This window comes from Lates calcarifer, linkage group LG1 (genome assembly GCF_001640805.2).
Source record: "Lates calcarifer isolate ASB-BC8 linkage group LG1, TLL_Latcal_v3, whole genome shotgun sequence".
NCBI classification, from domain to species: Eukaryota; Metazoa; Chordata; class Actinopteri; family Centropomidae; genus Lates; species Lates calcarifer.
The window spans coordinates 23,724,104-23,749,821 of record NC_066833.1 but is presented as its reverse complement, the minus strand read 5'-3'; the positions used below and the strand labels follow the sequence as shown (position 1 = coordinate 23,749,821).

Genomic DNA, 25,718 nt, shown 5'->3' with positions numbered 1-25,718 from the left:
GTTTAGCCTGTTTTTTTTTATCCCAGCTAAGTGACTTCTGTTGGAGGTGGATTATAGATTGTATATGGATGTCATGATCGATCAGTGAGTTGAAGTATGGAATCCACCCTAAACCACACTGATGTTTCTAGACAATTACACTTTTCAGTACCTTAGAATTAACATTGAAACTATAAAAATAGGAGGAAAAAAACAGTCTGTCTTTTGAAGGGCTCAAATTAACACTGAATTAGATATACATGAAGATTAGGACTCAGCATGTATGATTTAAAGACACTGCATATAAAATAATATCTTATTTTCCTGAAGAATTACAATTTGAGCAGTGAAATCCCATCCATATTCAGTATAATCTTCAAATAATTTGATGGTGGGAAAAACAGTGTCTTTGCACATGACAAGAGAAATTGAATGTGTTAGTGCACTGATGTATACTGCTATCTTAACTGCTAATACATGCAGAGGTAAACTATAAGCCAGTCTGACAACTCAATATTGTAACATTTCTTTGCAACCAGGGGCACATTACTTAAGCACAATAGTATAATTTCACTTAACCAGGTTATGTCCCCCACTTTTGTTTCCTGACAAGGAATGATGAAGATCATTCCCTATTGTGTTTTTCAGCCATATGGCCATTTCCTTGCTGTCCCCCAGACTCAAATATTATTGAGCTGTCTTTGGATGCTTTATGGAGGCAATGAAGGTGAAACTTCAGTGCTACTGCCTTATCTGAACGGTTTATACCAAACCATTCATAGTTTCAGTTAAAGGCCACCAGACACCATCAGCTATTATTAGACTTTTAGTAACTGATAATTCCCAAGATGCCGTTAAATAGCTAACCGTGGTACTTGTTATTTCTATTATCAACTGACATACACTTCATAATTCAATGTGACTATAGCTGAATTGATGCAACATAATTTTCCGCCGTCATTTTTTACATGGCCATGCAACTGTAATCAAAGTCGAATTAAAATACATTCAAATTACTAAAATATCAATGTATTCATCTATGTATTACATTAGAGAGGAACCTTAAATACTAGTTAATGCTATGTAATTTGTTTAAGACATTTTAGCTTAAGCTATATGCCCCTCGTAGCCAGGTTGTCGCTACTGGTTCCATATCAACGTGTTTAAATTATTTTGAATTTAATTTATCTTAATTTCTTAGCTTTACTCTAGCTTTTGCATTGTCTTTATTTTTTAATTCCTCTCACGCTACTGGACCTTTTCTCAAGGCATTTTGTTTGTCTGAGCTAAATGCGAGGGCCCTTGGATTTTCATTCAGGCAATGCGCAGAGCTCCATTGGAGGGTCCTGGACACCACACACATTCACACGTGTGCTGTGCGTCGTTACCATGGCGGACCTACAGATGAAGCTTCTCCGCAAGAAAATTCAGAAGAGAAATGAAAAGAACAAGGAGCGGAATATACTAAAGAAACGGGAAGAAGTCGAGGAGACCGGTATGTGCTGTAAAGACACTTTTGTTGCTTGTGTTTTGGGTTTTCTGAGCAGGTGACGAACTTTACCAGCTATGCTAGCTGCGTTAGCTTCTCACGACGTGATGTTTAATGTCACACCTGCCGTTTAACGTTACTATTTTAAATTTGGGATATCACACGCAGGTATTAAATCATAACAGATACTTGTGTATGTCACTGCGATTTGCCACACATGTCTGCATGGTGCTTGGCTAACACTAAGCTAGGTAGCACGGTAGCGTATTCAGGTTTCCAGAGAGTTTCTTTAAAGATCTTGATTATCAGAAGAAAACCCATAAGACTAACATCACAGTGACGTACATATAGGCGAATAAATTATTTTAAATTCTGAGGAAGCACATCATATCAGTCAACAAGTCTTTGCATCATCAATGTGTTTGACAGCAAATGGGCTGGAAGAGGAATGTTGCGAGGAACCAGCAGCTGCTTGTAAGGCAGACAAGCAGCTCAAGAAGAAACTGAAGCAGAAGAAGCAGAATGGGGCACCAGCAGAAGGGACCACCACAGAGAAAATTCCCCCTCAGAAGAAGAAAAAGAAGAAACGGAAGCTGACTGACACTGCTGAATCACCAGGTACGGTCTAGAGGAGTCTGTCTCCTTGAACTGGACAGCCTACAGATTGTTTTTTGATAATGCTTTTGCTAATTAACATTAATGTCATAATTCTTATTCTAGCTGAGAAGAAGACCAAAACAGTGAAAGAAGCTGAAGAAGATGAGGAGGAAGAGATGGGGGCAGCAACAGTAGCAGATGAAGAAGGACAACAGGCCACTGACAAACCAGAGGAATCTGCAGATGAGGAGGAGGAGGAAGAAGAAGAAGAGGGAGATGATGACGACGAAGATCAACCTGAATTACCATCCGGCTTAACAGGTATCAAACAAATAAATGCCTGCTCCCAGTGGATCTGAATCTTAAGCGGTCTTACTACTAGTGAGGATCTCCATTAGCTAAATCCAACAAATAGTAATAAGCATTTAGGCAGGTGGCAATGTTGCTTGAGTCTGTAGTGAGAAAGCACAGTTTGCTTTTGCTTACTTTTACTGTGCAAGTTTGTCTGTGTTTAGGGTCCCCTACATTCACAATAGTCATTAGTTAAATCAGTGTGATTCAACAAAAAAGTAAAATAAGGTGTAAAATCTAAATCTTCCTATTGATATTTTTCCCAACTTATCACTATCCTCCAGCAGTAAACCCATTACAGTGTGCCAAATATTGCATGAACATTGCAGCTCTATCAATAATGGTCCTTTCATGTTTGAATGAAACTCTTATGGATTTAACATAAAGTCATTTGAATGCTAAAATGAATATTAATTTAACAGATATAAGAAATCAGCAGTGCTGCCTATCCCGTGTCTGAAAAAGGCCATGTTTTCACTTTGGATTGGATTATTTTGGATATGTATGGCTGATCTTTCCTTTTAATTTTCCACACTGTTATCCTGTGACGTTCTCCCCACACAAGTAAACTACATTATTAACCTAGTTAGACATATACACGACCAAAAAATCATGGCAGAAATTCAGCTGTCAGCTCTGTTTGATTTAACTAGGTTTCTTTGATGACAATTAAGAAATCAATTTAGGGCAGAAAACACACCGCAACTCAGTTACTGTCGTACCCTCCAACACCCCTCAACTTCTGTCTTAACATCTAACATTGAATTTCTTAACCGTTTGGTCTACATACACACGCACAGTCACCAGAAACTAAGGACTAAATTGAGCTACGTTGCCTTTATGTGTTGCCCTTTCACTGTTTCCATCATGAATGGGGTGTCAACTAAGGCATACAGAGACTCTTGCGGTTACCTTTAGGAGGAGTCACCTGTGATTCCTCTGACAGGAGTAGCTGCAAGGACATGTTGATCTACATTAGCTTGATTATCTTCATGTTCATTAATGCTGTTTTGTCAAACTTTATCCTGGCCGCTTTTAGGAGAGCCTGTCTGTTATTATAACTGTTGTTAACTGTGTCTTCAGGGGCATTCGAGGACACATCGTTTGCCTCTCTTGCTGAGTTGGTGAGCGAGAACACTCTGAAAGGAGTGAAGGAGATGGGCTTTGAACACATGACGGAGATCCAGCACAAAAGTATCCGTCCCCTGCTGGAAGGAAGGTGAGTCTGGAGGGAAGACTCTGGCTGATCATTTGTAAAAGCGTAACTGATGTACTATAATGCACTACTGATTTCAGGTGTTTTCGCATGAGCATTGTTTCATTTATTCGGAACTTTCTGAGGTGCTCAGAAAAAGCAATGTTGTTAACTTTGTGTGATGTTGTGGATGCTTAAACAGTGTTTTTGGTTGTTTTGCTGCAGGGATGTGCTGGCTGCAGCCAAGACGGGCAGTGGTAAAACCTTGGCCTTCCTCATCCCATCTATAGAGCTCATCTACAAACTAAAGTTCATGCCCAGGAATGGTAATCCTCCCATTAATGTTTCTCTGTTTCTCCCTAGTGTTTCATAGATTTGGCTTTAGCTGAGAGAGGGGACAGCATTTCTTTCCCTATGCATCAAGTTTCATCATGTAATTTGAGCTTTGTGAATCTTTGTTGTATGAGTCCCTACCTAATTTCCTCCTCCTCCTTTTTTTAGGCACCGGCGTAGTGATACTTTCGCCTACGCGCGAGTTGGCAATGCAGACCTACGGCGTGCTGAAGGAGCTCATGACACACCACGTGCACACGTATGGTCTGATCATGGGGGGCAGCAACCGCTCAGCTGAGGCCCAGAAACTGGCCAACGGTGTCAACATCCTGGTGGCCACACCTGGCCGTCTGCTGGACCACTTACAGGTAGTTATTAGTCGTCATCTGTCATTACACATTGTAGAATTGGTCTCATATCGGTTTCATTGACGTGCTCCTACTATACTTTGTCTACAGTTTTTGTTTTTAAAAATCACTTCCTTATATCTTCAGAATACCCCTGGGTTCATGTTCAAGAACCTTCAGTGTCTGATTATCGATGAGGCCGACCGTATCCTGGAGGTGGGCTTCGAGGAGGAACTGAAGCAGATCATCAAATTGCTGCCGAGTACGTATCTGTTGTTGTTGGGCTCTCTCTCCTCTGTGACTGGATTGTTTTGTTTTGTTAAAGGAGCACTCCAGTAATTTAGCACAGCGCTTCAGTAAAGTAAGGAGGCTTGGGAGAAACTTCTCTTTAAATTGGTCAAAATCAATACAGCAAGGGCAGAGATATGCTGGTATTCGTCTATAATATACTCCAGAAATACTAGGTCCTTTCCAAAATGCAACTTGCAACTCAGTATCTTATCTCTAGTAGTATCTTTATTCGAGCATCCCCGCCAGCTAAATTCCCAGAAGTCCCTGCATGATACAGACTTCCTGTCTTCAAACCCAGTTTTCTCAGCCTGAGTAACTGCTGTAATAGGCTGTGTTCTACTTCCCATGGCCATTAAAGTACAGCATGTCTACAGTATTAACATAACCTTGCTCCAGCAGTTCTCTCTCTGAATCACTGTTTAACGTTTCTGCCTGTGTTTTCTCCAGAGAAGAGACAGACCATGCTGTTTTCCGCCACTCAGACCCGTAAGGTGGAGGACTTGGCTCGCATATCACTGAAGAAAGAGCCGCTCTATGTCGGGGTGGACGACAACAAAGACAACGCTACCGTCGACGGCCTGGAGCAGGTACTTTGCACCGAACACCTGCCGTATCGGCGTCTGCCTCCGACGCTGTAGAATGCTAAACTGATGAGGTGAATCCGCCTGTGTTTCAGGGTTACGTGGTGTGCCCGTCTGAGAAGCGATTCCTGCTGCTCTTCACCTTCCTGAAGAAGAACCGTAAGAAGAAGCTGATGGTCTTCTTCTCTTCCTGCATGTCCGTGAAATTCCACTACGAGCTACTGAACTACATCGACCTCCCCGTCATGGCCATCCACGTAAGTCTTAACCTGCCAGCATCCATAACTCAAGCATGGTATTCAGACGCCTCAGCCTCATCAGAGATCACAGAGACCACAGCTGTTGTAAGAAAATTTTCTTCACGTCATTTTGTGTCCCAGGGCAAGCAGAAGCAGACCAAACGTACCACCACCTTCTTCCAGTTCTGCAACGCCGACTCAGGCATCCTGCTGTGCACAGACGTGGCAGCTCGAGGGCTGGACATCCCTGAGGTGGACTGGATCGTCCAGTACGACCCTCCAGATGACCCCAAGGTATTGTGACTAGTACAAGATATTTAATGTTCATTTTTGGTGTCATATGATCAGTCGTCAAGGTCACTGTAGCCAGCAAGTTTGGGGAAGATAATTTTCAGCTTTACTCTCTGTCCACAGGAGTACATCCACAGGGTGGGCAGAACAGCCCGAGGCATCAACGGAAGAGGCCACGCGCTCCTCATCCTTCGACCGGAGGAGCTCGGCTTCCTGCGCTTCCTCAAACAGGCCAAGGTAACCATGTCTGCCGCTTTTGAATTAAGGGTTATTTAGATACTATCCAGTAAGATTCGGTTCCATTCGCTCTGATCTTATGTCGTTCAGGTACCGTTGAGCGAGTTTGAATTCTCCTGGAGTAAAATCTCCGATATCCAGTCCCAGGTAAGCAGTCTTACATGATTCAGTAATGTGTACTAGATTCTATGCAAGATTCAAATTGTCTGAGACAATTATTGAAAAAAATGTAAATAAATAATTGCGAAGACTGCCTGATATCTCATATTTGTGTTCTTCATCAGATGGAGAAGCTGATTGAGAAGAACTACTACCTCCACAAGTCGGCTCAGGAAGCCTACAAGTCCTACGTGAGGGCATACGACTCCCACTCGCTCAAACAGATCTACAGCGTCAACACCCTCAACCTCCCAATGGTGGCGCTGTCATTTGGCTTCAAGGTTCCCCCATATGTTGATCTCAGTATCCTTTGTAGTGGTTCTACACACAGTCACATTCAACACAGTGCATTGTTGCTTTTGTTAATATTAAAGTTATATGTTTTCTTATTGTGTTGGCGTTCTGTATCGGAATTCCCAGGAATAGCCGAAAAAACAGCGTTGTTTTCCTTAACCCAGCTCTTTCCCAGACGTCCACAGCAGCAAAGGCGTCAAGTTACAGAAGCGAGGCGGCGGCGGAGGTTTCGGATACCAGAAGTCCAAGAACGTGCAGAAATCCAAAATCTTTAGGCACGTCAACAAAGGAAAGAGTGACAAGAGGCAGTTCTCCCGCTGAACCCCTTCAAGCAACATGACTTTCTTCCCAGTCTGTCATCAAAGAACTGCCTTTTTTATGACTTCTATGAACTTCCTGCTTTGAACTTCAAATGCCATGGAGTGCGTAGGGCACGCCTATGATTATGCTCTCTCCCTCAAACATCATTTATAAACCCAGTTTTCCTCTAATAAAGTTGTTTAGAGTATTTTGTAAATGTAAACAAACATAGCTGAATGCTGTGTCTCCCATTGACTTCCTGATCAACAGAGACTCCTCCTCTTTCTTCAGTATCTGGCAGGAGTATTAAATAATCTTTATTAACTTTAAGTATGCTTCATTTGTTGACTTGTTAACAATTTGTGAATGTAATTTACAATGAAAACACTTGATATAAACCACATGAGGTGCTGATGTACTTAGTTTTATTCTGCAAGTCAGGTATTCATTCATTACAGTATCTGTACATTCTAGTAGAGCTGAAGTCTTGCTACGCATTTTATAAAACAAATTAGAGAAAAGCAGCAGGCAGGTGTACAAACAGGATCCAGAAAGATTCTTTACACATTACAAAGTTAGACACACCCTTTAAAGTGAATCACAAATCTCTTAGTCGCAACAAATGCTCCCTCTGACTGATAAAACATATGTATATATATATGTTTAACTTTAGAATTTTACCTCATGTCAGTGTCTTCATTCTAAATTTAACAGAGCATCCGTCAGAGGTGTGTGCGATGGCTCGGATCTAAAAAGGTTGTGCTTAAAGATGAATATAAAATTGAATACATATGGAATCAAAATGTACCGTGTTCTGAATTTGAGGGTTTCTTCGTGGCCTCAGCAATGAAACTTTAAAAATCCCTTCATAAAAACAGTCAAGTTAAAAACACCACTCCCCTTTAAAAAAAAAAAAAAGAAACCTGCATGACTCCCATAATCATACTCTCCATACACAGGATAAATTATAAAGTGCTGTTAAGAGCCTGCAAAGTGTCAGCTTAATGTTGCATTTAGACTGATGTCAAAAATATTTCCCCTTTGATTCAAAATAAAAAGTTGAGGCTCATTGTAGTGATCCAGAATAAATGATTCTATTTTTCTCTTTTTTGTTCAAAATATCCCCTTAAATCTCCAAGGACAGTATTTCTCAATCCTCTTCAGTTTCTCCAAGAACAAACCCGACTATAAAAAGGACATAAACTGAGCACCAACCGTTTTTAAGAAAATTATTACCACTCGACATGTGACATCTGTCTGGACCTTTAGTTTAGAAGAGAAGGTACAAACAAGTCAACACTGTTTGGAACAACCAGTAAAAAAAAACAGTACAGTGTCCCCCTTTGTTAACAGTGATGAGGTACAACAGTGTGACTCTTTACTTCAGACTGTGAACACCTGATTTCCCTTAAACTTTACAAGTTAAAAAGGTAAATTCATAGTTTCTACAGGATTATTTAACAACACTTTCACTTTTTTTCAGAGAAGGAAGAAGAAAATGCCATCAAAAGTGGTTCCCTTGTTGCTTCAAAAACCTCCACAGGTCACATGACTCCAGCTGGCACTTGAGGTTGATGAGTTGCTGTTTTCAGTCAAGTCATATCACAGCCATGAGATACTACTGCTAGAAGGCCACACATCACATCACATCCTGCAGCTGACAATTCCTGTATGTGTGTGAGCACATTTCCTCTTCCAGTCTTGCTCCATAGTAGTCGTCCATGTTCCCATTGAGGTTTTATACCACAGGTACGTTACTGCTGGTGATCTGTGTGAAAATAAAAGTAAAAAAAGATCCTCTTAGACTTTGAGAAACCCCAGTATGTATAAACCAGACCAGACAAAAAATCTGCTTGGATACGCACAGGAGTCTAGAGGCAAAGCAGTTAGTTCCAAGAAATGGTTCAAAACCGTTTGCAACCAGACAGGAAAAACCCACTGGGGCTGTTGCTCTGTCACACAGCATCTGACTGTTAGCTGCTGTTTAACTCTTTGTCTTTTGTTAAAGTCACTTCTAGGCCATTTTAAATACTTGGCACTCCATGGTTTTGCTCCATTGATCTTTAAAAATCTTTCTGCACCAATACCCCTCTGGCTCTGGCAACCAAATGCTGTTTAAAGTTCACAACCAGCAATTGTCCAGATTTGCTTGACTTTAATCATTTTCCAGTCCAGCTGCATATTGGATGCATTTAATATCTGATTCACACCTGTTGCTGCTTGTACAACACCATATTGTGACATACTAAAGATCAGAGTAATTCACACCTGCCTGGTTTTAAATTAAACCCGAAGTACAGTGACCTCTAGTGGTGTTTAAATGACTTTCTACAGAACACAGAAACTGGATTTCAAAGACCTTAACTATCGGCCCTAGAAGACATCAGGTTGTCCAGTTGTTGCTGAAATCTACATAGTGTAATAACTGTGTACTCTAAGCTGAATCAAGATCTTTGACGTGACATGAAACATTGGAACGTCCCGGTCCCAGGTTATTTGCTGGACTTGAACTGCTTAAAGCAAAGAGTGGGAAGACATGGGGTGTTCTAAAACTTCTGATTGACAGTATAGTAGTTAGTTAAAGAGACCACATGGTTTTAATCTTGTCAACACAGGTTTAAACCCATCTTTAACTGGAGCTAAGTTACTGACAGAGCAACAGTCCCTTCTTGCCGGCAGGAGGAAATTGGGAAAAAGGTCATAAATACAGTAACATGCACACCCATACAATATCAACACTAGAGCTGGACTGACACAGAATTGAGTGGTTTGACAGTAATGTCATCCACAGCTGATCTAATGGAGGTTCTCCTTTAACCACACCTACATTGAGAATTTATGGATTTTATTTATTCATTTTACATTTACTCAGTTATTCAAATATTGTTTAAGTATTTTAGTTCATTAAAAAAAACATTCTATCTTCAATGGTAAGTTGGATCTATCTTCCTTGTAATGCTGCCATCATTCATCAGTGGAATGTTAGTTTGCACTGATGGTCTGGATGCCATTTGCGGAGGCTTTTCTAACCTGAAAATACCTCAGTTATGAAAATTCTGTGTCAGTCAAACCCTTCAATACACTGTGTTAGTGATGCATGGAAAATGTGACCGCAGTCAAACCCGTCACAACACAAAAGAGTTAGTGTCATAGCGCTTCAAAAGTTCACACGTGGCATACAGCAGTAAATGTCGGACCTTAGGGGTCCACTCTGGTGGGGGGAGGGGTGGGAGGAACCCCCCAGGGGGCACCGTTAATCTTCTTCCCTAAACCTGTCGGTAAATGAGAGAGAGAGAGAGCATCCAAGATGGTTCACAATCACAGTGGCAAACAATTCACGGACATCTCACAGATTTATACATAAGAGCTGGAATCACTTCTTATTTCAGTCATACGTTTTTGTTTTTGTTTTTTTTTCCAGGTAAGAAATTAACAGCTGCATACCATTGGAATTGCAGCAGGGCTCTGTGGTCTCCCAGTTCATGGCCTTCTGGACAGCCTTCTTCCAACGGGCGAAGCGGAACTCGCTCTCTGTTTGCGACAGACATAACGATTAAGGTGATACAGAGCTATTGAGAGAAACTGTGGTGACAGTCATGTCCACTAGATGGCAGCAGATAAAACTAAAATTACAACTGTGCTGTCTGTCAAGTATCTAAAAACAGGTCCTCGGTCTTGTTTTCTTACCGTCGGAGTTGATCTGAGGTTCGTATTTCTCAGACGTAACTTGCGGGAGGTGACCGGGGTTCAAGCTCCACACGTCCACCCCCTCCGCTGCACCTGCTGCCATGGCTGCACCCAGAGCCGTGGTCTCTGACATGGTGGGTCGTACTGGACAGGGCATGAGACAGACACACACAAACCAGTGGAAACACGTTAACAAAATCTGAATTCGAAACAATGTCTCTTAACAACAGTCCCTATTCTTACAACTAAAAATGTCAAACTGGGCAACTGAATGATTGAATTTACTGAAATGTAAAAATGTTGTGATGTAACAGTATTTTCCTGGACCAATTAGCACGACAACCTACTCATGTAGAATTGTAAAAATCATTAAAGGGATTCTAATAAACAGAACTCAGCACATGTACCTGGTATCTACAAATATAGATTAACATGGACCTTGTTCAGTTCAGACTAAGCATGTAATGTTCATGGGTAAACAATGCTCTTGCGTTATTCTTGCAATTCAAAGTTGAGGGTCATGTGTGTATGTGTTTAAATTGGGCCAAAAGTCAGGGAAAGTAGAGAGGTGTAAAGTCCATGTCAGTGGTTACACATATTGACAGAGATTTCAGCACTTCACAGCTGTTCTTTGTACTGTACTGCTGTCATTTAGTCGCCTGCATCTTGGAATAAATAGTGAAACAACATTGATAAATACATATATATTTAGTATATGTCAGTGTCTCAGTGTATGAGTGTGTGCGTGATGCACGAGTCCTCTTACCTACGGGCATGCAGAGGATGTCGGCCTGCAGCTGCATCAGTAATCTGTTGGATGTCATGCCTCCATCCACCTGCAGCTGTGTCAGTGGGATACCACTGTCCTGGTTCATTGCATCGAGGATCTGATACATACAAGGTACTGATGATCAGCCAGTGCCACTCAGTCTGCGTATTCTACACCCAATAAATGCAGCTCATTGTGTAAAACAAGCAAAACAACAACATGTGTATATAAACCTGTCATGTATCTGGACTTTGTTGCCTCAGTATTACTGTGAAATATGTCTTTGTTTTGCTCTTTTGGACAGGTGCTGTTAGGGCTGGGAAAAAATCTTATCACGATAAAAAGTTCATATACACATATTCATATATTATAATAATAAATCTGATCTAAATCTAAAACTAATCTAACTTGTGCAATACATATCTCTATCCCTGCAAAGTGATTGGCCATTCATGATTCGTTCTGTGCATGCTATCTAAGCATGTAAATTAATCACACTGAACATTTACTGGTCATTTGTTATGTGTTTGTTGTACTGAGGAAAATAATATTATTTTATATTACAATATAATCGTTGATATGTATAAATAAACCTGTTTTATTGTGGTTGTTTTAATAGTGGTCGTTTATAGCGGTTGTTTTAATGTTTTCAGCATTCACACTACTGTTCTTCAAATCTTAATTTATGATATTTTTAATTAGTGTTATTGTTTTATCGCCCAGTCCTAGTTGCTGTTATTGTTCCTGTGTTTTTATTCACCCTCAAGACAAAAAGAAATATTTAAATATGGTGAAAAGGAGAAAGGAGTTGCTGCTCACCTCTCTGGTCTGAAAACAGACGGCCTCCAGAGCAGCAAAAGCCAAGTGGTTCCTGTTAGTGAACTGAGTGAGGCCACAGATGATGCTGGAAACACAGAGAGAAAATGCTGAATGCTGAAGTCTGAATAACAGCTGGGTCAGCTAATAAGAGAGAATCAAGTAAGTATCACATTACTATTAAAAAGATGTATATCAGGGTCAAATGACTATGATAGTTCAGGTGTGTTTTAATGGCTGACAGTCTCACCCTCTTGCACTGGGCTCCCAGTAGGGGGCGTAGAGCCCGGAGAAGGCCGGTACAAAGTAGCAGCCGTAAGACGTGCCTGCTGCAGCTGCTAGTTTCTCTGAAATCAGAGGAATGATGAAGGACAGAATGAAGTAATTAGTTCGCTACAGTACCATTTAAAGAATCACACTCCAGAAAATTTACTGTATTTGGTTAATCAGTGAGGCAAGAATTTCAGCTAAGATGCTACAGTGTAAGTACCGATCTCTGAGGAGGATTGCACAATGCCCATGTTGTCCTTCAGCCATCGCACTACTGCCCCTGCAATGGCCACTGAACCCTGGGAGGAAGGAAAGAAAAAAACCACATCAGACCTGGATCACATCACGTTCACACCAAGGAGGACTGTACTTCAATGTGGAGGCGAACTGAGGAACAAAATGTAGTTCAAAATGAGGAGGATTAATAAAATCGCTCACACACCTCCAGTGCGTAGCAGGCAGGTTTGTCTTTTCCTAGTTTGTATGCAACTGTGGTCAGCAGGCCGTGGTCTGACATCACAGCCTGACACAATCAGAAGACAGGATGTGATACAGAATATGAAGTAACCATAGAAGACAAGATATGAATGTATTTTAAGATGTTAGTCCTATGCAGTGTTTTTCTGAAATCTTACCTTGGTCCCTGTATTTCTGAGCAGGAAGCAACCAGTCCCATACCTTTACATCACAAGAGTGAGACAATGACTGAATAAATGAATCTTCAACGCACAAAGACAAAATAACATTCACTCATAAATTATGGTCTGCTATGTCTGAATGATGGCGACAGTTTGAAGTTGATTACAAAGTTGTGAAGGAAATAAGTAGGGAAATATTTAACTCCTTATTTCCCATTTTCCAAAACACAAACCATACTATCTGTACGCTGAGGATGTAATCATGTTTCTTGCGAATTTTGGCAACTTTAACTGTTCAGTGACTGTGTTCAGCGAGTGAGGGAGGAAGAGCAGTAGCATTCAGCTCACCAATCGGCGGCCAAACAGAGACATGAATGAATGTGTATACCAACAACCAATTATTGATCCCCGCTAATTGTCTGGGGAGCTCATTATTCTTTGTTTCACTTCTAAATGAAACTGTCTTTAATGTTATGTAATGCTGCCACCTCAGCTGGCAGCCATTTCACTACTTAAACAACTCAGTACAAAAACATGCCAACACCACTGTAACAGTAATACCGCAGCGATGAAGGAAATGGCAGGAGGCTTACGTGTTTTTGGCCTGGCCTTCCTTGAAGCACATCTGACCAACTAGAGCAGCTGACTGGTCACCAAGACACTGAAAGACACAAGGTCGCTGTTATAGGGCTGTCCATGTATGCAATTACCCAAGGACATGTGATAAGTATAGAGTCTCACACACACAAAAGAACAAATCAAGCTTTATTCTGAAATTACAAATTACAACAACAAATATTATACTAATAATATCCAATAAAAAAATCTCAACTATACTAAACAGTTAATATTCACTTAACTTCATTTGACCTTTGCAGGCTGACATATGCATTGATACAATATACAGTATCTGTCATGAGCTAATAGCAGCCAGCCTAAAGTAGTGGCTGGGCTCTAGTGGAAAATCAGTCATTCAGAAATGTCTGTAGGAAAGCCATGTGTAACATAAGCTACTGTACAGTGATAGCTTCACCACTAGGCAAAGACAGATGTCACTATTCCAACAAAGTTACATAACATGCAAAAAAAAAAAACAAAAAAAAACAAAAAAAAACCCTTACCCCAGAGATTGGAACTCCTGCTAGAGAGGTGGATTTCTGGATGGGAGACAGAAACAGACATGTTTAGATTTAGGAGAAATGACTGCAGGATAGTACTGACTGTGGATCAACTCAGGTCTTCAACCAAACACACAACCAGAATGAACACAAAGTGTGTTTACATCTAAAACATTTGGATAAAACTAGAAGGTGTTCACTGGCACACTTGCATAATGACAGGCCTCAACCAGACACGGTGCTGTTGTAGAGTATCAACATGGCTGTTGTGTTATAATACTGTTTGTATTCATATCATGTACATTTTTTAATTATTTTTATATAGTATAATTAACAAGCTGCTTTTTATGTCAGTGTTCACAAATGAATTTATTTCTTAATTAATATTTATACTTTTTCTTGTGTTCAACACAGTGTCTTGCTGGAGTGGTGGTGATAGCTGCTGCACAGCTTCAGCACTGTTGTGTTACATACAAGAGTTAGAATACGTCTCTGAGCAGTGCTACATCTCCGCAGTCTGTACATACAGTGAGTCTATCGAAAGTGACGAACAGCACAGGCTAACTGGTTAGCATGCTAACTCCAGTAGAAGAAAAGAAGCAACAGAACTAGAAGCAAGACATTGGCATTGCTTTCCACTGTAGGAGATGGGTTTCAGCATGTAAAGGAATGAAGTTTGATGATGGACTCACAATGTTTCTTCTAAACTGATAAATAATCAGCTGTTGCTTATGTTGGCTATGTAGCAATAGCATAAACTTAAAAATAGCTCCTTAAATAATGGTCAAGAAATGTTCACTGCTAAACAATGGAGTCACTGTAGGATTCACAGTCAGTAACTAATGAGTCAATCCATTATCAGTGTAAATTTCCAACTTACTGTAATAAATTCACGTCACAGGGATTTACAGTGGGTAAACAAGATAAGTCATAAATCAATGCAGGGCAAATTTATTACCTAATGGGAAATCATTACAATCTCAATAGTGACAGCCAAAGAACTTGTATCTTTTCTTATGAAGGTATTTCTTCTAGTGTTATTTATTCATTTATTTTAATTGTCTTAAAGCAGTTTGTGTGAAATGATTTCCCCCCCCAACAGTAAAAAAAAAACAAAAAAAACTTATGCTGAGGCAAAACAAGAATCTGACCCACAAACTGAGCTGCCGTGTTGCTGACCGCTGGAATACAGGGCAAGGTGCATGTTGTATTAAAAAAAAAAGTTAAAGACCAAAACACCATTTGTAGTTGAGATAAGATAAGAGCACAGACAGATAACATGATAACAGAACCAATGTATTCCTGAACTGACGTTTTATTATTAAACTAGCTGGAATATGAGCTCATCGAACAGTACAGCCTCTGTATCTATTCTCTTATCACACCATCTGCCTGTGTGAAAATGACAAGGAAACCTATCAGGCATCTATCAGGGTGAGACCACAGTAAAGGGTTTTATGTGATTCTGAATACATACCCTATACAGGATGTGGAATAATAGTACACAGAAAATATTTTTGTATTATGCAAAAGTTATGTGTAAATCAGTATTACCATGGTTATTTATACATGCTCCCTCTGACAGAATCCTTTATTTCATTCTTCATAGATTAAAAAAAAAAAAAAACTTTTATGAGATTCTAGCTCAGCAGGGAGCAGTTCAGGAATGAACTACAGGATGACTCCAGTATTTTTTGGATCTGTGCCTTTCTCCAAAACATGGGAAAATAAGGCTCAGGTTCAAAAATACTGGAGTTATCCTTTAGGTCATAAGCACAATAATTATTTAATTGGAAACCCTTTTCTTCTTCATATCTATTATCAGTAAAGTAACTACTATTCTGATGAATTACATGCTTAATCTTATCAAGTTATATGGCTATTAAACTGATTAAAACATTTCATGAGGCCATTCACAGGAACATTTTATGATTATTATAGCCTGGATTTAGATTTACAACTCTTGAATGAGCTGAAAAAGGTCACGTCCATCTCTAAACACCGACCATATCACAGTCAGAAACACAGAACAGACACAGCACACGCACAAAGAGTGAACTCTGGTTATCTGAGCTTACCATCCAGCCGTATATTTCAGAGGAGCTTCTGACTTTGGGGAGGATTTCCATGGGGACATCAAAGTACCTAGAAGTAGCACAGTGATTGGTCACAACAATGCAGACTGTAGAAAGCACAAAACACTGTTGTACCGTAGCATCACCATCAATTTAAAGCTGAAAGCTCAAAGTTACCATGTGGGGATTTCTTGACAACAAATATATTTTACATTCAGTATTCCTCATCAAAACCCACTGTGTATGCGTTCTCAAGGGCTAACTGATACATGAAATATAGTTGTCCACTTGCATCTCAAATGGCTTATTATTTATGTTTACATTTTTTGGTTTACCTGCACAGTTCAGGATCCCAGTCCATGGTGTGAATGTTGAAGAGCATGGTGCGACTGGCGTTGGACACGTCTGTGCAGTGGACCCCTCCGTTCCTGCCCCCCGTCAGGCACTGAGGAAAATAACAACAGACTAAGCATCTTTCACGCGTTGTAAAATAAAAGGGGGAGCGCTGTTGCAGCATTCAAACCGATCTTACCCAGATGATCCAGGAGTCCACCGTGCCGAACATGGCTCGCCCGCTGAGCACTGCCTGTCGCACTTCGTCCACATTGTCCAGAAGCCAACGCAGCTTCACAGCACTGAAGTAGGTGCTGATGGGAAGACCTGTCTTGTGCTGGAGAGATGAGGATGGTAGAAACACAGATAAGAGGGTATGTCTGGTATAAAAGGAGCATCATCCTCATGGTCAGACATATATGTCAGAAAAATGAATGGGAGAGAGATGGCCACCCACACAGTTTGATTTTGGTGAACGCTAGAATTCTTGCAACCAAAAATGTAATCTCCTAGATCTCTACTTTAAAGTTACCTCAACCTTTAACATAACATTGTAACTTGGAAACAAATGATTCCATTCATTGACATATACATCTTCCATACTTGCTTATCATGTTTGTGTCTCTGCACTTGAAAATAAAAAAATTGACAGAATTAAAAAAAAAAAACAAACAAACAAATGAGGGGATTTCTTTTCCATCATCTCTCACCTTAAGGTGGTTCTTGTTTCGGCCCGGAGTTTTGTTGATGAGCCTCTCAACTGTCGACTGCGTGCGCAGGTCCAACCAAACTACGGACACAGCAGAGAACAAAGGCTTACAAACGGGAATGTAAAACATCGAGATTAGTCTTGTCACAAGAATCTGAGATATCTGTCCAACTCCAAAAACAAAAGAAGGACGATTGTCATTCAGCACTTTTACCTAACGTCTGAATGCAAACCTTAAACATATCTGAAGACCTTAAAAATAGAAGGATAGGGGTCAAAATTTGCTCAGACAATTTCATGACCTACCATTTTTTGAGACCTGAAGCAAAACCAAACACATCATTAACAGTTATCTTATCTTGGTTGCTGCATCTCAACATCAAATAGAAACAATAGCCTGCTGCTTTAAAGCTACAAAGAACTAGTAGCACCAGTTCTACAGAGAGTCAGCCAGGCACCCACAAGTAGTGTGATTAAGTCAGTGATGCTGAGACTACACCTGAGACAGGATGAAAGGGCAACATGCAGAAACAGAAATACACTGATTATTCTGTTGTATTTTGATGAGCCACGCTTTTGTCTTTTCTGACTTCAGGTGATCCATGCAATTCCCACTAGCGCCACCATTAATCTAAATTTGTTTGAGTCCACGATGATATTTTCACGTCTAACCAAAAGTCCAAAACTCAAAGTTCAGTTTATGTTCAAACTATGATCTCTATCTCTCAAAGCAAGTTGTTTGAGCAAACAGATCAAGGAGGCATGGACTACAAATTTGGGAGCGCAGCTTATAAACTGTGCACATTGTTTTCTAAATCCAAAGCCTAGACATTTACACATGAATCTTTTGTCCCCTCCCGTCGGCCCCGGGCCGGCTCCACACTTTTGGTATGTTTCTGTAACGACTAATTCGGCATGCCCGGTCTTGACCAACTTAATTAAGTGGCGACCACCTGGCTACGTTACGCTGTGTTTGTGTTGTCCCGAAAGGCTAGACTTTCAAAATGAATCCTGTGAAGTTGTGCAGATGGTTCTCCCAAAAGAGCTGCAGACTGTATTAAGAAATCAGACCAGTACCGACAGGCACATTTTTAACGGGTGATGTAAAACAGAGAAAAGCAGAAAATTCGGCGCCAAATATTTTGCAATCCTTGACAGCAGTACACACATTTCATCGATTTTCACTGGAACTGTCTCAATTTCCTACTAACAAAATAATCACTTCTTGTGGATTTGTGGACATGGTGGATTTAAACTACATATGTGGATATTCTTAACTCCTTACGAACTGCTGAGCATACAGGCTGACAACCCACCCCCAACACATTTTTCACATTCCATCTAAACAGTAACAAGCTTGAATTGCTTGCAGACAAAGTGCTTGCCACATGGAGTGGTGGGTGGTGGGGAGGGGACATACGGGACTCGGTGACACACTACAATCTGATGCAACCTAGACATCCACTGTACTGTTTCCTAGATGACATAATCTTCTTATTTGCTCAATGAAAAATGTTAGGAGGAAGTATGGTGGCGTGGTGGTGTCTGACACTTCACACGTACATGATGAAGTTGAGGAGAACCGTTACACTTACAACCACTGGTTGAACGAGGGAAGACGTACGTCTGCCTATTGATACAGTTACATTAATAATTCTTCTTTGTTAAGCCAGTTTGAAATCAATACCCATATCTTTCAACCGTGTGAAGTACTTTAGTGGATTCATAAAATAATAAAGAACATTAATTAAATCAGAAATATTTGGCATTGATACTTGTTCAATCAGATGTATAATGCACGTACCGACTGCATTGTAGAGTGGCTCTCCGGTCTCTTTGTCCCACACCAGGGTCGTCTCCCTCTGATTGGTCACTCCCACCGCTGAGAAAACAACAACATAAATATCAATAAGCCCCTCCCCACTCGCAACCATTTACCTCTGTTAGGTGTGGTTAACAGCTAGTTTTGGTTCTCTAATCCAGCTTGAGATGTAGGTGTGGTTAACACACAGCCACCAAAAGTTAAGCATCCTTGGGTATCAGCGTGCGTACGAGCACCGTCCCACCTTTTATGTTGGAGATGTCAATGTTGAGCTGGCAGAGTTTCTCGCAAGTCCTCTCCATGCACTCGTAGACAGATTGCATTATCTCCTTGGGGTCTTCCTCCACCCATCTGATTGAAACACACAGACAGGCATGTGAACGCGCGAAACCCCTTGTGTGTGCACACATACACAAACATGAGAGATAAAAAGACGTATGCTAAATCACCTACATACAGTGAACTTGTGGGTGGCTGTCCGCTGCACTTGCTGCTTTTTACCCATCACAAGGCTACACTGTATCAGTGGCTTTGGGGTTACAGGGTAAAATGTCTTATGTGTATACGTAGATGATACTGTTATGATCGTTTAAGGTCTTTCTGAGAATTAAAAGTAAAGCTAAGTAAACAGCAGCTCCTCTGGATGATTTGTCACAAGTTAAATGATCACTCAAAGATTCAGGATACTTACTACATGATGGTATGAGTTTTTTTTTTTCTTTACAATAGATAGCATTTATTTTTTTATATTTCATACTGAGTCTCAAAATCAGCAAGAAAACATGTATCTACACTGTATACTTATACTACTTACTGTGTAACCAGTTATACAGAGAGAATTTGATTTCTTAGCAGCCAGGCATCTAAAAAATATAGGATTAGGATGAAGGTCAATGAACTCACCCCTCCTTGGGGAAACTCTGGATTGATTTCTACTTGATGGTGACTGATCACTTTGGCTGTTTTTGCATTGAACACCTATGGAGAAACAGAGTTCATAAGAGGCCGGGAGCAGAAATGAGAAAGGATACACAGCATGGAAAGTGGCAGGAATGCTTGTGAAGAAGATCCCTCTAACGAGGTTAAAGTTATCTTTGTAAGAGAACACATAATTTGGCACAACACTGGAGTGGAGGGCTGTGGGGACGTTTTATTTTCCCAGCCATCTCTTGTGACACAGCACACAGTGGGGAGTGACAAGAAAGACAAGGCAGAGTGTGGAAAGATGACCATCACCGTTGGCCAGATTTCAACCCGCACCCGGCATGAGCGTCACCCCAGGGTGCTGCCAGGGACAGTAGAAATAAACAATAGCTTCCTATTACAGAGCGGGAATGAATTAACATGAGGCAGCATAATAGTGCAGGCCTACAATGCTCAAATTGCCAGGTTAAATCATTTCAACACAGCATATGCTGCACTAGGAAAAACTGTGAAGCATTAACCTTGAAGGACCCATGACTCACAAGCAGTTTTCAACTACACTCCAACCTTGAACTCTTAACACTTTATGACTCTTTAAAAAAAAGCCAGCTTGGATGACAGACCAGACATAAACGCAGGCTACTAGCTGAACCCTTTGACACTAAAAGGAGAGGTAGCATTCAGCTGAAGTTGCACAACAGACAGGAAAATCCACACCCCATCATGAGGACAGATCTTATGACTGGGCCAGTTTAAGTATGGCCTCTGACGTCAAAATGACACCACAATCATTCAAAGTCTACAAATCTGACAACATTATTTCCATGGAATACTTGCATGACCCCAACTTAACCCCTAAAAATCCAGAATACAAGTCATGTATCATCGTAGCCAGGGTGTTATCAACTCATCGTCATAGTTTCCTTATGATTATTGTTATGTTTTGTTGCTCACCCCAACTGAGTAGCATGTTGGGGTCATCCACAGACCTCGTTCTGAACAGTTTGTCACAGAACGCAGATTATCTCTACACATCTGCAAATAATTGGAAAACTGTCTGAACAAACAGAGTGCATGGAGAGTAGGTAAAAAGTTTCGTTTTGATTTCAACCAACTGTCTTGGGCCACACTTCTCTGCTCATGGAAGGTGACAAACTGAGGACCACAAAGTTTGCTGACATCACTTTAGGGGATTCCTCCTCTCAAAACAGTGTGAATGTATGTGGTTGTACAGCATATGGGAGGTGGGCACAATAAACTCCATATGTAAAGTGAAATGTAACACAAGTTAAAACAATGATCCTGAAATAAATACAGCCTGTTTACAGGTTCATTTTTGTTGAGATGCCGTCAGATGTCAGGGGTTGACACACTGCGATAATTTTATATAAAAATCAGGGAGGTTAGTGAAGTTGTGGTCATTTTATTGCCAAAAAAAAAAAAGTTTGGAGGAGGCTCCATTATGCTGAGCATTTATTTTATCAATGACAATGGCTTAATCATCCGTGACAAGAGACACGTTCACCTTTCATCACTTGGCCCTTGCAAAAAGACTCAAAAACAGCCTTGTAGGTTAAAGTTTAACTCCTGGTCAAAGTTACCCTCTCTGTGCTTGACCTGATGAGCTTTCAGACAGAGGCCTCGCAAATGGTCAAAGTGCCCTTTGAAAATAACTGGTCACTGATTAAGAAAACGTCCAGAGCACAGTAACTGCACTTGGCTGCTGTGGACATCCATCATTTTTAACCACATATATTTAAAAAAAAAAAAAAAAAAAAAGCATAATGAAAGAGAATGGATTCCCATATTCCTCAGCTCTGCATTGCTTGCAAACAATACTGATATAAACAATTCTGAACAGGGTCTGAGATATAAGCAGCTATACTTAGTTGTTCTCTGGTATTACTCCTTGTATCATAGCTATGTCAGTCAATTTAAAAGTAAAAGCAGGTTGCGATCTGGTCTGCAGCCACCAGCAAACAGCTGTTTTCTTTCAATTAAAAAAAAAACCTTTCCCAGATTTAGTGAGGAATCCAATATTCTCTCTGTCATTTCTCTGTAAAAATGAACGGCAAGTTGACTCCACACTGCTGTGCTCTGTGCCAACACTCTTCCAGCTGACCTACTTGAGGAAGCTCAACTTTACTCACAATGGATCACTAAACAGGATTGATTTTGCTTCAACATAGAAGAGGAAATTACAAACAGAAAACAATCTCAAGGGTTTCCTTGAGGCAGAAATGTAACTTTCAGAGAAACACACACACACACACACACACACACACAGGTAAAACTAGAGAAAGGAATGGGATGATATTTATGGAGCTGAGGTTCTTTGCTGGTGAACAGCATGGCCATGACAAAACAGTGGAGAGTTTCACAAAGCTGGAATTGAGTTAAATTGCTTTAAAAAGGGGTACTTAGGTTTTTCAGTGTAATAATGGATCAAAGAATGATGCTGTGAATGCTGTGTTTAATCTATTTGAATGCTAAGAGATTTTGAGCCAGAAATTAGGGGATAGAACTGAAACTGTGAGAATAGAGTAAAAGTTAATATGATGTACTGTAATGAAATATTCTTATTTACCAGTGGGGGCGCACTCATTGGAGGGTGCTTCTGGGTTTCTAACTTAATTCACTCGGAAATGTTTTTTATTTGTAGTTTAAGATATTAAATACACAAGCTAGTGAGTAAAACAGAATAATACAGCAGAGATATAGAGGGAGTTACCCTCGCTGTGTAGCATGCAAGCTAACTAACCTAGCGTTATTTATATTACCACAAGCTGTCATTTCCAGTAGCAACACGTTCCTTTTTCATTCGAAGACTTCTTTATCTGTTATCAGCCATGTGGTAAAATAAGCAAGCATATGCCAAAGTAAATAAAACTGCCTAAATTGCCTGAAAAAAGACCGCTCGGTCTGTGTGATATGTTAACATTTAGCCGACCCTACCACGTCACTCACCAGAAACCTCGTCGAGCTCGTGCCCTGATCAATCGCAGCAACCAGCGGATCCATGCTTGTACTTTTTTTCTCCCTTGTAGTCGTGAAAAGACTGAATACAAAGACGTTAAACGCTACCGGCTGCTGGCGTTGAGGCTGGCTGGACTCCCCGGCACGCACGACTGTTTTGTTTTCTTTTTTTTCCCTCTTTGAATGCCAGCCACGACTTCTCGTGAGGGGTAGGACGACCGGGCAGGTTGTAATGTAACGTAAGGGGATGTACCGGAACCGGCCCGTGCTGACCGTGCGATTGGCTGCTTCTCAGAAGGCGTCGGCCACGCTCTGTCCAATCAGGCTTGGGGGCACGTCCTTACAGAAAAAGATGGAAGAAAATGTCGCCTACATTCATAAGTTCACCAGGTTCATTGATACAGGAAGCTCACAGTTTGAGTGGTTGAAAAAGTAAGTAAGCATCAAACTTACTCTAATAAAAAAAAATATTAAAAAAATTATCTCAAGACCTACAAGTATAAAGACACAAATACCTTTAGCCTCCACGCTTACACAGAATGGACCCTATTCACAGCAGACATTTTATCTTGTCATAGCAGGAGACACAAAGATAAGACAAATTTCACTAACAATGAATAAGAAAACTGGAGCTGTAATGTTGTCATTTTTAATGTTACCAGTTACACATATGCTTTTCTTTCTTTTTTTTTTTTACCTTTTTGACAGGCCACAGTTTCTGCTGGGGAAAAGAAAAGGCCTGTTGGTGTTGCGGGTCAGCAGCTGTTGCAGCGGCTTCCTCTCTCAGGCTAAAGACGATTGGACCACACACACTAAGCCCCTCTCTTCTTTCAGTCAGATGGGTCTCCTCCTCCGGTGATCATAAGGGCCTAAAGCCTAAATATAGCACAGATCTTTATTTGGCTTTATGAATTATCTCTGTGTCTACCACACTGAACTGTGGGGGCAGACTGATGATCCACTCACCAATAAACCTGAGTGGGGTGCTTCTGGACAGCTAACAGCTAACTGTCATTCGTTCTTTCCTTTTACTCAAAATGGTAAACTTAGCTGCTGCACAACTTTTTGGGCACTTTGCTACTCTCACTTACATTGCTGGCTGGAATTTATTTATTTATTTTTTTTAGAAGAAGAAGCAGAACTAACGGCACCCCCCAGGCTAGAGTGCCTGCCAGGTTTTCATTCAGGCAAGAGCTGAAGGCTGGAACACCAACCCCTAACAGAAGGACACACAGTTCTCAATTGTCCCAAAACGAAACAAGTGCCCTCTTCTCAAGCTACTGTAGCCATTATGAAAAAGCTGAAACTTATCTGAAACTTATCTACTGGGGTGCATTTTGTCTTGTATAGAGCACTTTGTTTCTACTTTTTGATAAATTACCGTAAGAGTAAAATTATTCTGTTATTTACCATAACCATTTATTGTATAAGATCATTTGTAAAGATTTCTAAATTTAACAAAGGTATCAAAGGCAGACCATTCAGAGCGTTTAAACAAACAGCTGACCTTTCTGGTTTGACACAGTTTTCTTAATGTTGCCTGGCAAGTTTTAGGAAACAGTGAGAGAAAAAGTAATTAAGGCTTGACCAGTTTGTTGTTTAGAGGATGAGGCTGGAATTTTTTTTTTTTAAACCTGTGCCTTATTTTCCCCTGTGTTAAGCGAACAATAGTCTTATTGTAAGTGTCTGACAACATTATGAAGAGGATTCCTACAGAGATAGACCTTTTTAGTAAAGAGAAAGTTCCTATTCGTTCAACCAGAAACATCATAATATATCGCAACCAGACTCCATTGTCTAAAATAGTAATTGTACCGAGCAGAACATGAGAGTTTCTGTTACACTGCTGCCTCAGTTGTTTAGTTAGTTTGTTTATTACAGTAACCATGTTCTGCTCACTGTTTTTGTCAATGGAGTCTGGTAGCAATATGCTGCAATGTTTCTGGTTAAATAAAAAGGACAAACAGCAAGCTCTGAATATATTTCTGTGATTCATCTGTGACAGATATCTAGTAAACCCATAATCCTTCACTGAACCAGCTGATACAGCATTCTTTGTTAGTATTCATCTGATATCTGTTTTGCAATTAGCTCAGCAAGCACAGTTTATTCTTGGTAAAGTCCAAGAGCTCATGTGAAGGATTTACTCACTCACAACCACAATAGTTCTGATCACATGACAAAAGTAGAAGTGACCATGTTGTTGTCATTCACTCTGATTGACCTACTGAACTTTGGCAGCACTGTCTGTGTAAAGTGAATGAGTGACAGCAATAGCAGACTTCACAGAACCTTTGGTGACACCTACAGTCCGGTAGCCTCTTCTACACCTCCTGGCATCTAAAGTGTTAATCCCACAATCAGGCAAAGTATGAAAATGAACATGTCTGTATCTGTCTTTTAATCTGAGCTATTAAGGTAACAACTGTATTTTTTATGCTGTGTTATTAGTCACAGCAGTTGTCAGATGTTGATCATGTTTTTATGAAATGGTATAAACCTTCATTATATGCTCACATTTTACTGTATGTATAGTTTTGAGGGAATTTCTAATATTATTGGCTCTGAAACCTTTTTCCCTTTTTCTTCGCATTCATTTTTTATGTGTTGGGATGGCTTGTCTGCCTAAGTTGGACACATGAGCATATATATTACTTTATATATTTATAAAAACATTTCAACCAATGATTCTACAATTAATTGGTTATCTATCTCTGCCTAAAACATGGTTTACTCAAAAGCATGCTCCTAGTATTGCTCACACCTTCAGCACTAAAAAAAAAAGTGGTTTCCGACGAAAGGAGTGCTGTTTGTCTTCAACACTTTCACATCATGAGAACCATAGGCATAATGGCAAAGAAACAACAGACCATACAACATAAAAATAAAAGTAACATA

At 40.4% G+C, this 25,718-nt stretch overlaps 2 protein-coding genes and 1 non-coding gene across 3 annotated transcripts; 2 read left to right on the top strand and 1 right to left on the bottom strand.

The window, feature by feature from the left end:
* Positions 1–1,306: 1,306 nt before the first annotated feature.
* ddx18 (DEAD (Asp-Glu-Ala-Asp) box polypeptide 18) lies at positions 1,307–7,097 on the top strand. Its single transcript, XM_018702719.2, has 14 exons — positions 1,307–1,474; positions 1,898–2,086; positions 2,189–2,386; positions 3,500–3,635; positions 3,837–3,937; positions 4,113–4,312; positions 4,439–4,553; positions 5,030–5,169; positions 5,259–5,420; positions 5,544–5,696; positions 5,817–5,930; positions 6,021–6,077; positions 6,215–6,392; positions 6,559–7,097. Exons 1-14 carry the CDS (start codon positions 1,369–1,371, stop codon positions 6,702–6,704), a joined length of 1,995 nt encoding a protein of 664 aa, XP_018558235.1. The 5' UTR covers positions 1,307–1,368; the 3' UTR covers positions 6,705–7,097.
* On the top strand, positions 3,250–3,382 carry LOC127142851 (small nucleolar RNA SNORA13). Its single transcript, XR_007813931.1, has one exon. It is a non-coding gene; the product is annotated as a small nucleolar RNA SNORA13 (small nucleolar RNA).
* LOC108901279 (glycerol kinase-like) lies at positions 7,087–22,964 on the bottom strand. The gene is given in 21 exon segments (XM_018702720.2): positions 7,087–8,451; positions 9,881–9,955; positions 10,128–10,214; positions 10,371–10,514; positions 11,137–11,257; positions 11,959–12,043; positions 12,206–12,302; positions 12,446–12,524; positions 12,668–12,748; positions 12,861–12,903; positions 13,457–13,524; positions 13,985–14,020; positions 16,060–16,126; positions 16,392–16,501; positions 16,589–16,726; positions 17,100–17,179; positions 18,903–18,980; positions 19,165–19,271; positions 19,824–19,843; positions 19,845–19,898; positions 22,812–22,964. Coding segments are annotated over 20 exon segments (1,623 nt in total). The 5' UTR covers positions 22,866–22,964; the 3' UTR covers positions 7,087–8,451; position 9,881.
* Between the last annotated feature and the right edge of the window lie 2,754 nt (positions 22,965–25,718).